Below are 14,940 nucleotides of genomic sequence, written 5' to 3' on the forward strand. Positions count from 1 at the left end.
GGTTTGGAACTCTTTTCTTATTGGTCTATTGACAAATTTACTCGGCTGGTGATGTCACAGCTTTTCAAACAGCTTGTACACTAAAAGGGCATTATCATAATTTTCACACTTTCACAGTATTATTCCAACCTCATAGTGTGGAAATATACACTGAACCAAATATATAAACACAACATATAAAGTGTTTCATGAGCTGAAATAAAAGATGCCAGAAAAATATTGAACATAAGCACAAAAAGCTTATTTCTCTCAAATGTTGTGCAGAAAATGTGTTTACATCCCTGTTAGCGAGCATGTCTCCTTTGCCAAGATAATCCATCCACCTGACAGATGTGGCATAATCAAGAAGCTGATTAAACAGCATGATGATTACACAGGTGCACCTTGTGCTGGGAACAATAAAAAGGCCACTCTAAAATGTGCAGTTTTGTAACACAATACAATGTTCATTTCTCTACAATCAGCCGCCTCCAATAGACAAGTGTGTCATTGTAGCAAAGTATTTATAAACAACAAAAAATCAGATCTCTTAAAAGTTGTCTTTATTTTTGTTCTGTACAATAGGCCATAATTAATTTCGGCATATTGGTCCAGTTCATTCAACGGATGTGACACATATTCCAACTTTCAAGGAGCTTTCTATTTTGATTGGGTTATTTTGCCAAGAAAAACCTTAAGGCCTACCTATAGAAGAAAAAAATATATGACTCTGCATCTCTGCCCAGCGTGCCAAGAGAGGCCTAAAGGGTGTTTAGCATCCCCAGTAGCTCTGTAAGTCTGGAGAGAATATTCTCCACTGCTGGTCAGCTCTCCAGGATCCATCACATGAGCCTGAAGCCCCAGACTGCTGTTTCTAAAAACGAATTCAAAAGGCATCGTAGACTGAGCCTAAGGCATTTTTTCATTTAATTCTAAGTCACAGCCTATAGGCGCAATTTATAGACTATAATGATTTATACAATGAAATGTTGTTTAAATGCTGAACGCTTTTCCCCCCTACCACATAGGGTTGGTATACAAAAGATAGCTCTATTTGGTAAAAGACCAAGTCCATATTCTGTCAAGAACAGCTCAAATAAGCAAAAAGAAACAACAGTCCATCATTACTTTAAGACATGAAGGTCAGTCAATACAGAAAATGTCAAGAACTTTGAACGTTTCTTCAAGTGTAGTCGCAAAAACCATCAAGCGCTGTGATGAAATAGGCTCTCATGAGGACCACCACAGGGAAGACCAGGGAAGATGAAGACCCAGAGTTACCTCTGCTGCAGAGGATACGTTCATTAGAGTTAACTGCACCTCAGATTGCAGCCCAAATAAATGCTTCACAGAGTTCAAGTAACAGACACATCTCAACATCAACTGTTCAGAGGAGACTGCGTGAATCAGGCCTTCATGGTCGAATTGCTGCAAAGAAACCACTACTAAAGGACACCAATATTAAGAAGAGACTTGCTTGGGCCAAGAAGCACGAGTAATGGACATTAGACCGGTGGAAATCTGTCCTTTGGTCTGATGGGTCCAAATTGGAGATTTTTGGTTCCAACTGCCGTGTCTTTGTGAGACGCAGAGTAGGTGAACGGATGATCTCCTTATGTGTGGTTCCCACCATGAAGCATGGAGGAGGTGGTGTGGGGGTGCTTTGCTGGTGACACTGTGATTTATTTAGAATTCAAGGCACACTTAACCAGCATGTCTTCCACAGCATTCTGCAGCGATACGTCATCCCATCTGGTTTGAGCTTAGTGGGACTAACATTTTGTTTTTCAACAGGACAATGACCCAACACACCTCCATGATGTGTAAGGGCTATTTGACCAAGAAGGAGAGTGATGGAGTGCTGCATCAGATGAACTGGCCTCCACAATCACCCCGACCTCAACCAAATCGGACCTCCACATCTGGCTTCTTCACCTGCGGGATCGTCTGAGACCAGGTACTCGGACAGCTGATGAAACTGTGGGTTTGTACAACACAAGAATTCCTGCACAAACTGTCATAAACCGTCTCAGGGAAGCTCATCTGTGTGCTCCTCATCCTCACCAGGGTCTTGACTTGACTGCAGTTCAGCGTCGTAACTGACTTCAGTGGGTAAATGTTCACCTTCGATGGCCACTGGCACGTTGGAGAAGTGTGTTCTTCACGGATGAATCCTGGTTTCAACTGTCCCGGGCAGATGGCAGACAGCGTGTATGGAGTCATGTTGGAGAGCGGTTTGGTGATGTCAACGTTGTGAACAGAGTGCCCCGTGGTGGCGGTGGGGTTAAGCAACGGACAATGAACACAACTGCATTTTATCGATGGCAATTTGAATGCACAGAGATACCGTGATGAGATCCTGAGGCCCATTGTCATGCCATTCATCTGCAGCCATCACCTCATGTTTCAGCATGATAATGTACCTCCCCCTGTCGCCAGGATCTGGACACAATTCCTGGAAGCTGAAAATGTCCCAGTTCTTCCATGGCCTGCATACTCACCAGACACGTCACCCATTGAGCATGTTTGGGATGCTCTGGATCGATGTGTACGACAGCGTGTCCCAGTTCTTCCATGGCCTGCGTTACTCACCAGACACGTCACCCATTGAGCATGTTTGGGATGCTCTGGATCGATGTGTACGACAGCGTGTCCCAGTTCTTCCATGGCCTGCGTTACTCACCAGACACGTCACCCATTGAGCATGTTTGGGATGCTCTGGATCGATGTGTACGACAGCGTGTCCCAGTTCTTCCATGGCCTGCATACTCACCAGACACGTCACCCATTGAGCATGTTTGGGATGCTCTGGATCGATGTGTACGACAGCGTGTCCCAGTTCTTCCATGGCCTGCGTTACTCACCAGACACGTCACCCATTGAGCATGTTTGGGATGCTCTGGATCGATGTGTACGACAGCGTGTCCCAGTTCTTCCATGGCCTGCATACTCACCAGACACGTCACCCATTGAGCATGTTTGGGATGCTCTGGATCGATGTGTACGACAGCGTGTCCCAGTTCTTCCATGGCCTGCGTACTCACCAGACACGTCACCCATTGAGCATGTTTGGGATGCTCTGGATCGATGTGTACGACAGCGTGTCCCAGTTCTTCCATGGCCTGCGTACTGACCAGACACGTCACCCATTGAGCATGTTTGGGATGCTCTGGATCGATGTGTACGACAGCGTGTCCCAGTTCTTCCATGGCCTGCATACTCACCAGACACGTCACCCATTGAGCATGTTTGGGATGCTCTGGATCGATGTGTACGACAGCGTGTCCCAGTTCTTCCATGGCCTGCATACTCACCAGACACGTCACCCATTGAGCATGTTTGGGATGCTCTGGATCGATGTGTACGACAGCGTGTCCCAGTTCTTCCATGGCCTGCATACTCACCAGACACGTCACCCATTGAGCATGTTTGGGATGCTCTGGATCGATGTGTACGACAGCGTGTCCCAGTTCTTCCATGGCCTGCGTTACTCACCAGACACGTCACCCATTGAGCATGTTTGGGATGCTCTGGATCGATGTGTACGACAGCGTGTCCCAGTTCTTCCATGGCCTGCGTTACTCACCAGACACGTCACCCATTGAGCATGTTTGGGATGCTCTGGATCGATGTGTACGACAGCGTGTCCCAGTTCTTCCATGGCCTGCATACTCACCAGACACGTCACCCATTGAGCATGTTTGGGATGCTCTGGATCGATGTGTACGACAGCGTGTCCCAGTTCTTCCATGGCCTGCGTACTCACCAGACACGTCACCCATTGAGCATGTTTGGGATGCTCTGGATCGATGTGTACGACAGCGTGTCCCAGTTCTTCCATGGCCTGCGTTACTCACCAGACACGTCACCCATTGAGCATGTTTGGGATGCTCTGGATCGATGTGTACGACAGCGTGTCCCAGTTCTTCCATGGCCTGCGTTACTCACCAGACACGTCACCCATTGAGCATGTTTGGGATGCTCTGGATCGATGTGTACGACAGCGTGTCCCAGTTCTTCCATGGCCTGCATACTCACCAGACACGTCACCCATTGAGCATGTTTGGGATGCTCTGGATCGATGTGTACGACAGCGTGTCCCAGTTCTTCCATGGCCTGCGTTACTCACCAGACACGTCACCCATTGAGCATGTTTGGGATGCTCTGGATCGATGTGTACGACAGCGTGTCCCAGTTCTTCCATGGCCTGCGTTACTCACCAGACACGTCACCCATTGAGCATGTTTGGGATGCTCTGGATCGATGTGTACGACAGCGTGTCCCAGTTCTTCCATGGCCTGCGTTACTCACCAGACACGTCACCCATTGAGCATGTTTGGGATGCTCTGGATCGATGTGTACGACAGCGTGTCCCAGTTCTTCCATGGCCTGCGTTACTCACCAGACACGTCACCCATTGAGCATGTTTGGGATGCTCTGGATCGATGTGTACGACAGCGTGTCCCAATTCTTCCATGGCCTGCGTACTCACCAGACACGTCACCCATTGAGCATGTTTGGGATGCTCTGGATCGATGTGTAGGACAGCGTGTCCCAGTTCTTCCATGGCCTGCATTACTGACCAGACACGTCACCCATTGAGCATGTTTGGGATGCTCTGGATCGATGTGTACGACAGCGTGTCCCAGTTCTTCCATGGCCTGCGTTACTCACCAGACACGTCACCCATTGAGCATGTTTGGGATGCTCTGGATCGATGTGTACGACAGCGTGTCCCAGTTCTTCCATGGCCTGCGTTACTCACCAGACACGTCACCCATTGAGCATGTTTGGGATGCTCTGGATCGATGTGTACGACAGCGTGTCCCAGTTCTTCCATGGCCTGCGTTACTCACCAGACACGTCACCCATTGAGCATGTATTGTACGGCAGAGTGTTCCAGTTCCCGCCAATATCCAGCAACTTCACACAGTCATTGAAGAGGAGTGGGGACAACATTCCACAGGCCACAAATCAACAGCCTGATCAATCAACAGCCTGATCAACTCTATGAGAAGGAGATGTGTCGCGCTGCATGAGGCAAATGGTGGTCAGATACTGACTGGAGGGTAGCTCTCCAGTTACAGTGTTGGAGTTAAAACCTACAGGAGGGAATCTCTCTAGGAACAGGTGCATGAGGCAAATGGTCACACCAGATACTGACTGGAGGGTAGCTCTCCAGTTACAGTGTTGGAGTTAAAACCTACAGGAGGGAATCTCTCTAGGAACAGGTGCATGAGGCAAATGGTCACACCTGATACTGACTGGAGGGTAGCTCTCCAGTTACAGTGTTGGAGTTAAAACCTACAGGAGGGAATCTCTCTAGGAACAGGTGCATGAGGCAAATGGTCACACCTGATACTAACTGGAGGGTAGCTCTCCAGTTACAGTGTTGGAGTTAAAACCTACAGGAGGGAATCTCTCTAGGAACAGGTGCATGAGGCAAATGGTCACACCTGATACTGACTGGAGGGTAGCTCTCCAGTTACAGTGTTGGAGTTAAAACCTACAGGAGGGAATCTCTCTAGGAACAGGTGCATGAGGCAAATGGTCACACCAGATACTGACTGGAGGGTAGCTCTCCAGTTACAGTGTTGGAGTTAAAACCTACAGGAGGGAATCTCTCTAGGAACAGGTGCATGAGGCAAATGGTCACACCAGATACTGACTGGAGGGTAGCTCTCCAGTTACAGTGTTGGAGTTAAAACCTACAGGAGGGAATCTCTCTAGGAACAGGTGCATGAGGCAAATGGTCACACCAGATACTGACTGGAGGGTAGCTCTCCAGTTACAGTGTTGGAGTTAAAACCTACAGGAGGGAATCTCTCTAGGAACAGGTGCATGAGGCAAATGGTCACACCAGATACTGACTGGAGGGTAGCTCTCCAGTTACAGTGTTGGAGTTAAAACCTACAGGAGGGAATCTCTCTAGGAACAGGTGCATGAGGCAAATGGTCACACCAGATACTGACTGGAGGGTAGCTCTCCAGTTACAGTGTTGGAGTTAAAACCTACAGGAGGGAATCTCTCTAGGAACAGGTGCATGAGGCAAATGGTCACACCAGATACTGACTGGAGGGTAGCTCTCCAGTTACAGTGTTGGAGTTAAAACCTACAGGAGGGAATCTCTCTAGGAACAGGTGCATGAGGCAAATGGTCACACCAGATACTGACTGGAGGGTAGCTCTCCAGTTACAGTGTTGGAGTTAAAACCTACAGGAGGGAATCTCTCTAGGAACAGGTGCATGAGGCAAATGGTCACACCAGATACTGACTGGAGGGTAGCTCTCCAGTTACAGTGTTGGAGTTAAAACCTACAGGAGGGAATCTCTCTAGGAACAGGTGCATGAGGCAAATGGTCACACCAGATACTGACTGGAGGGTAGCTCTCCAGTTACAGTGTTGGAGTTAAAACCTACAGGAGGGAATCTCTCTAGGAACAGGTGCATGAGGCAAATGGTCACACCAGATACTGACTGGAGGGTAGCTCTCCAGTTACAGTGTTGGAGTTAAAACCTACAGGAGGGAATCTCTCTAGGAACAGGTGCATGAGGCAAATGGTCACACCAGATACTGACTGGAGGGTAGCTCTCCAGTTACAGTGTTGGAGTTAAAACCTACAGGAGGGAATCTCTCTAGGAACAGGTGCATGAGGCAAATGGTCACACCAGATACTGACTGGAGGGTAGCTCTCCAGTTACAGTGTTGGAGTTAAAACCTACAGGAGGGAATCTCTCTAGGAACAGGTGCATGACGCAAATGGTCACACCAGATACTGACTGGAGGGTAGCTCTCCAGTTACAGTGTTGGAGTTAAAACCTACAGGAGGGAATCTCTCTAGGAACAGGTGCATGAGGCAAATGGTCACACCAGATACTGACTGGAGGGTAGCTCTCCAGTTACAGTGTTGGAGTTAAAACCTACAGGAGGGAATCTCTCTAGGAACAGGTGCATGAGGCAAATGGTCACACCAGATACTGACTGGAGGGTAGCTCTCCAGTTACAGTGTTGGAGTTAAAACCTACAGGAGGGAATCTCTCTAGGAACAGGTGCATGAGGCAAATGGTCACACCAGATACTGACTGGAGGGTAGCTCTCCAGTTACAGTGTTGGAGTTAAAACCTACAGGAGGGAATCTCTCTAGGAACAGGTGCATGAGGCAAATGGTCACACCAGATACTGACTGGAGGGTAGCTCTCCAGTTACAGTGTTGGAGTTAAAACCTACAGGAGGGAATCTCTCTAGGAACAGGTGCATGAGGCAAATGGTCACACCAGATACTGACTGGAGGGTAGCTCTCCAGTTACAGTGTTGGAGTTAAAACCTACAGGAGGGAATCTCTCTAGGAACAGGTGCATGAGGCAAATGGTCACACCTGATACTAACTGGAGGGTAGCTCTCCAGTTACAGTGTTGGAGTTAAAACCTACAGGAGGGAATCTCTCTAGGAACAGGTGCATGAGGCAAATGGTCACACCAGATACTGACTGGAGGGTAGCTCTCCAGTTACAGTGTTGGAGTTAAAACCTACAGGAGGGAATCTCTCTAGGAACAGGTGCATGAGGCAAATGGTCACACCAGATACTGACTGGGTTTCTGATCCACATCTTTTTTATTTTTTTATATTTACTTCCTTTTTCTCCCCCTTTTCGTGGTATCCAATCGCTAGTAATTACTATCTTGTCTCATCGCTACAACTCCCGTACGGGCTCGGGAGTGACGAAGGTCGAGAGCCATGCGTCCTCCGAAACACAACCCAACCCAAGCCGCACTGCTTCTTTAACACAGCGCGCCTCCAACCCGGAAGCCAGCCGCACCAATGTGTCGGAGGAAACACCGTGCACCTGGCCCCCCTTTGGTTAGCGCGCACTGCGCCCGGCCCGCCACAGGAGTCGCTGGAGCGCGATGAGACAAGGATATCCTTACCGGCCAAACGCTCCCTAACCCGGACGATGCTAGGCCAATTGTGCGTCGCCCCACGGACCTCCCGGTTGCGGCCGGCTGCGACAGAACCTGGGCGCGAACCCAGAGTCTCTGGTGGCACAGCTAGCACTGCGACCACTGCTCCACCCGGGAGGCCCCTAACCCTAACCTTTATTTTTTAAAGGTATCTGTGACCAACAGATGCATATCTGTATTCCCAGTCATGTGAAATAAATAGAATAGTACATAATAAATTCAATTGACTGTTTTCCTTATATAAACTCAGTAAAATCTTTGAAATTGTTCATTTTTTGTTGTTGTTGTTCAGGGTATATAACACACAGGAAAATCAAGTCTAAGACTAGGAAAGCTGATCGAGGATCAGTTTGTTATAATGAGTAGATAGAGGCTCTATGAATAAAGGCCCTGGTGTTTCAGTCGTTTGATCTATAGAAACAACTGATACACCTATTACATTACCAAGTGAAATTAAACCATGGAGAAAGGCTGTATAAACACAATGGTAAAGCACCTACAACACACTGCTGCTACAAAAGAAAGCCATTGAATCTTTCTGTTTCTGTCCATCTAGCTTCCTTCCTATTTCTCTATTTCTCGTTCCGCCGGGCCATTTATTCTCACCTGGCTCCTTTGTAGTCCGGTTCAGAATGGAACACTATGTCATCGCTTTGAGGCGTGAACCTACTGTCCAGCTTGATTGTGATTGGCTCCTGGGAGGTGCCCTGACGAACCAGCAGGACCTCCATGACCAAGAGGTTGGGATGATGTCGATGGGTGTAGAGAGACTGGGAGGCAATAACACCAACTGTCCTCAGAGAGTGGGTGAATATACCTAGAGAGAGAGAGAGGACAGACAGACAGACAGACAGACAGACAGACAGACAGACAGACAGACAGACAGACAGACAGACAGACACAACTGTAAAACTTGGAAACAATTTAATTAAAACTAGGCTAACTGGGGCAGAAGGTAACCTAGTGGTTAGAGTGGAGGGGCGGCAGGTAGCCTAGTGGTTAGAGTGGAGGGGCGGCAGGTAGCCTAGTGGTTAGAGTGGAGGGGCGGCAGGTAGCCTAGTGGTTAGAGAGGAGGGGCGGCAGGTAGCCTAGTGGTTAGAGCGTTGGACTAGTAACTGAAAGGTTGCAAGATCGAATCCCAGAGCTGACAAGGTAAAAATCTGTCGTTCTGCCCCCTGAACAAGGCAGTTAACCGACTGTTCCTAGGCCGTCAATGTAAATAAGAATTTGTTCTCAACTGACTTGCCTAGTTAAATAAAATAAAAAATATTTTTTAAATAAAGTGATGATGAATGTATCAGCACATGGTATTCAGCCCTTTACATGTCAAGTACACAGACCTCATTATCTGTGGGGTTGTGCTCTTGATCTGCAGTGAACCACATGTACCAACATACCTGTGTGTATCTAGACTGTACCAACGTACCTGTGTGTGTGTGTATCTAGGCTGTACCAACGTACCTGTGTGTGTGTGTATCTAGACTGTACCAACGTACCTGTGTGTGTGTGTATCTAGACTGTACCAACGTACCTGTGTGTGTGTGTATCTAGACTGTACCAACGTACCTGTGTGTATCTAGGCTGTACCAACGTACCTGTGTGTATCTAGACTGTACCAACGTACCTGTGTGTATCTAGACTGTACCAACGTACCTGTGTGTATCTAGACTGTACCAACGTACCTGTGTGTATCTAGACTGTACCAACATACCTGTGTGTGTGTGTATCTAGGCTGTACCAACGTACCTGTGTGTGTGTGTATCTAGACTGTACCAACGTACCTGTGTGTGTGTGTATCTAGACTGTACCAACGTACCTGTGTGTATCTAGGCTGTACCAACGTACCTGTGTGTATCTAAACTGTACCAACGTACCTGTGTGTATCTAGACTGTACCAACGTACCTGTGTGTATCTAGACTGTACCAACATACCTGTGTGTGTGTGTATCTAGGCTGTACCAACGTACCTGTGTGTGTATCTAGACTGTACCAACGTACCTGTGTGTGTATCTAGACTGTACCAACGTACCTGTGTGTGTGTGTGTATCTAGACTGTACCAACGTACCTGTGTGTATCTAGACTGTACCAACGTACCTGTGTGTGTGTGTATCTAGGCTGTACCAACGTACCTGTGTGTGTGTGTATCTAGACTGTACCAACGTACCTGTGTGTGTATCTAGACTGTACCAACGTACCTGTGTGTGTATCTAGACTGTACCAACGTACCTGTGTGTGTGTGTGTGTGTAACTAGACTGTACCAACGTACCTGTGTGTGTGTGTATCTAGACTGTACCAACGTACCTGTGTGTGTGTGTATCTAGGCTGTACCAACGTACCTGTGTGTGTGTGTATCTAGACTGTACCAACGTACCTGTGTGTATCTAGACTGTACCAACGTACCTGTGTGTGTATCTAGACTGTACCAACGTACCTGTGTGTGTATCTAGGCTGTACCAACGTACCTGTGTGTGTATCTAGGCTGTACCAACGTACCTGTGTGTGTATCTAGACTGTACCAACGTACCTGTGTGTGTATCTAGACTGTACCAACGTACCTGTGTGTGTATCTAGACTGTACCAACGTACCTGTGTGTGTATCTAGACTGTACCAACGTACCTGTGTGTGTATCTAGACTGTACCAACGTACCTGTGTGTGTATCTAGACTGTACCAACGTACCTGTGTGTGTATCTAGACTGTACCAACGTACCTGTGTGTGTATCTAGGCTGTACCAACGTACCTGTGTGTGTATCTAGACTGTACCAACGTACCTGTGTGTGTGTATCTAGAATGTACCAACGTACCTGTGTGTGTGTATCTAGAATGTACCAACGTACCTGTGTGTGTGTATCTAGGCTGTACCAACGTACCTGTGTGTGTATCTAGACTGTACCAACGTACCTGTGTGTGTATCTAGACTGTACCAACGTACCTGTGTGTATCTAGACTGTACCAACGTACCTGTGTGTATCTAGACTGTACCAACGTACCTGTGTGTATCTAGACTGTACCAACGTACCTGTGTGTATCTAGACTGTACCAACGTACCTGTGTGTGTATCTAGACTGTACCAACGTACCTGTGTGTGTATCTAGACTGTACCAACGTACCTGTGTGTGTATCTAGACTGTACCAACGTACCTGTGTGTGTATCTAGACTGTACCAACGTACCTGTGTGTGTATCTAGACTGTACCAACGTACCTGTGTGTGTATCTAGACTGTACCAACGTACCTGTGTGTGTATCTAGACTGTACCAACGTACCTGTGTGTGTATCTAGACTGTACCAACGTACCTGTGTGTGTATCTAGACTGTACCAACGTACCTGTGTGTGTATCTAGACTGTACCAACGTACCTGTGTGTGTATCTAGACTGTACCAACGTACCTGTGTGTGTATCTAGACTGTACCAACGTACCTGTGTGTGTATCTAGACTGTACCAACGTACCTGTGTGTGTATCTAGACTGTACCAACGTACCTGTGTGTGTATCTAGACTGTACCAACGTACCTGTGTGTGTATCTAGACTGTACCAACGTACCTGTGTGTGTATCTAGACTGTACCAACGTACCTGTGTGTGTATCTAGACTGTACCAACGTACCTGTGTGTGTATCTAGACTGTACCAACGTACCTGTGTGTGTGTATCTAGACTGTACCAACGTACCTGTGTGTGTGTATCTAGACTGTACCAACGTACCTGTGTGTGTATCTAGACTGTACCAACGTACCTGTGTGTGTATCTAGACTGTACCAACGTACCTGTGTGTGTATCTAGACTGTACCAACGTACCTGTGTGTGTATCTAGACTGTACCAACGTACCTGTGTGTGTATCTAGACTGTACCAACGTACCTGTGTGTGTATCTAGACTGTACCAACGTACCTGTGTGTGTATCTAGACTGTACCAACGTACCTGTGTGTGTATCTAGACTGTACCAACGTACCTGTGTGTGTATCTAGACTGTACCAACGTACCTGTGTGTGTATCTAGACTGTACCAACGTACCTGTGTGTGTATCTAGACTGTACCAACGTACCTGTGTGTGTATCTAGACTGTACCAACGTACCTGTGTGTGTATCTAGACTGTACCAACGTACCTATGTGTGTATCTAGACTGTACCAACGTACCTGTGTGTGTATCTAGACTGTACCAACGTACCTGTGTGTGTATCTAGACTGTACCAACGTACCTGTGTGTGTATCTAGACTGTACCAACGTACCTGTGTGTGTATCTAGACTGTACCAACGTACCTGTGTGTGTATCTAGACTGTACCAACGTACCTGTGTGTATCTAGGCTGTACCAACGTACCTGTGTGTATCTAGGGAGTACCAACGTACCTGTGTGTATCTAGGCTGTACCAACGTACCTGTGTGTATCTAGACTGTACCAACGTACCTGTGTGTATCTAGACTGTACCAACGTACCTGTGTGTATCTAGACTGTACCAACGTACCTGTGTGTGTGTGTGTATCTAGACTGTACCAACGTACCTGTGTGTGTGTGTGTATCTAGACTGTACCAACGTACCTGTGTGTGTGTGTGTATCTAGACTGTACCAACGTACCTGTGTGTGTGTGTGTATCTAGACTGTACCAACGTACCTGTGTGTGTGTGTGTATCTAGACTGTACCAACGTACCTGTGTGTATCTAGACTGTACCAACGTACCTGTGTGTATCTAGACTGTACCAACGTACCTGTGTGTATCTAGACTGTACCAACGTACCTGTGTGTATCTAGACTGTACCAACGTACCTGTGTGTATCTAGACTGTACCAACGTACCTGTGTGTGTATCTAGACTGTACCAATGTACCTGTGGGTATCTAGACTGTACCAATGTACCTGTGGGTGTATCTAGGCTGTACCAACGTACCTGTGTGTATCTAGACTGTACCAACGTACCTGTGTGTATCTAGACTGTACCAACGTACCTGTGTGTGTATCTAGACTGTACCAACGCACCTGTGTGTGTGTGTGTATCTAGACTGTACCAACGTACCAACGTACCTGTGTGTGTGTGTGTGTGTATCTAGACTGTACCAACGTACCTGTGTGTATCTAGACTGTACCAACGTACCTGTGTGTATCTAGACTGTACCAACGTACCTGTGTGTATCTAGACTGTACCAACGTACCTGTGTGTATCTAGACTGTACCAACGTACCTGTGTGTGTATCTAGACTGTACCAACGTACCTGTGTGTGTATCTAGACTGTACCAACGTACCTGTGTGTGTATCTAGACTGTACCAACGTACCTGTGTGTGTATCTAGACTGTACCAACGTACCAACGTACCTGTGTGTATCTAGACTGTACCAACGTACCTGTGTGTATCTAGACTGTACCAACGTACCTGTGTGTATCTAGACTGTACCAACGTACCTGTGTGTATCTAGACTGTACCAACGTACCTGTGTGTATCTAGACTGTACCAACGTACCTGTGTGTGTGTGTGTATCTAGACTGTACCAACGTACCTGTGTGTGTGTGTGTGTATCTAGACTGTACCAACGTACCTGTGTGTATCTAGACTGTACCAACGTACCTGTGTGTATCTAGACTGTACCAACGTACCTGTGTGTATCTAGACTGTACCAACGTACCTGTGTGTATCTAGACTGTACCAACGTACCTGTGTGTGTATCTAGACTGTACCAATGTACCTGTGGGTATCTAGACTGTACCAACGTACCTGTGTGTGTATCTAGGCTGTACCAACGTACCTGTGTGTATCTAGACTGTACCAACGTACCTGTGTGTATCTAGACTGTACCAACGTACCTGTGTGTGTATCTAGACTGTACCAACGCACCTGTGTGTGTGTGTGTGTATCTAGACTGTACCAACGTACCAACGTACCTGTGTGTGTGTGTGTGTATCTAGACTGTACCAACGTACCTGTGTGTGTATCTAGACTGTACCAACGTACCAACGTACCTGTGTGTGTATCTAGACTGTACCAACGTACCTGTGTGTATCTAGACTGTACCAACGTACCTGTGTGTATCTAGACTGTACCAACGTACCTGTGTGTATCTAGACTGTACCAACGTACCTGTGTGTGTATCTAGACTGTACCAATGTACCTGTGGGTATCTAGACTGTACCAATGTACCTGTGGGTGTATCTAGGCTGTACCAACGTACCTGTGTGTATCTAGACTGTACCAACGTACCTGTGTGTATCTAGACTGTACCAACGTACCTGTGTGTGTATCTAGACTGTACCAACGCACCTGTGTGTGTGTGTGTATCTAGACTGTACCAACGTACCAACGTACCTGTGTGTGTGTGTGTGTGTATCTAGACTGTACCAACGTACCTGTGTGTATCTAGACTGTACCAACGTACCTGTGTGTATCTAGACTGTACCAACGTACCTGTGTGTATCTAGACTGTACCAACGTACCTGTGTGTATCTAGACTGTACCAACGTACCTGTGTGTGTATCTAGACTGTACCAACGTACCTGTGTGTGTATCTAGACTGTACCAACGTACCTGTGTGTGTATCTAGACTGTACCAACGTACCTGTGTGTGTATCTAGACTGTACCAACGTACCAACGTACCTGTGTGTATCTAGACTGTACCAACGTACCTGTGTGTATCTAGACTGTACCAACGTACCTGTGTGTATCTAGACTGTACCAACGTACCTGTGTGTATCTAGACTGTACCAACGTACCTGTGTGTATCTAGACTGTACCAACGTACCTGTGTGTGTGTGTGTATCTAGACTGTACCAACGTACCTGTGTGTGTGTGTGTGTATCTAGACTGTACCAACGTACCTGTGTGTATCTAGACTGTACCAACGTACCTGTGTGTATCTAGACTGTACCAACGTACCTGTGTGTATCTAGACTGTACCAACGTACCTGTGTGTATCTAGACTGTACCAACGTACCTGTGTGTGTATCTAGACTGTACCAATGTACCTGTGGGTATCTAGACTGTACCAACGTACCTGTGTGTGTATCTAGGCT

At 47.2% G+C, this 14,940-nt stretch overlaps 1 protein-coding gene across 1 annotated transcript in view; it reads right to left on the reverse strand.

The window, feature by feature from the left end:
- pgghg (protein-glucosylgalactosylhydroxylysine glucosidase) overlaps positions 1-14,940 on the reverse strand; it is a 47,150-nt gene that overhangs the window by 24,006 nt on the left and 8,204 nt on the right. Inside the window, 1 exon segment of the mRNA XM_055933021.1 lies at positions 8,544-8,754. Within this exon segment, the coding sequence (XP_055788996.1) occupies positions 8,544-8,754 (211 nt within the window).

Source organism: Salvelinus fontinalis, chromosome 9, assembly GCF_029448725.1.
Source record: "Salvelinus fontinalis isolate EN_2023a chromosome 9, ASM2944872v1, whole genome shotgun sequence".
Taxonomy (NCBI): domain Eukaryota; kingdom Metazoa; phylum Chordata; class Actinopteri; order Salmoniformes; family Salmonidae; genus Salvelinus; species Salvelinus fontinalis.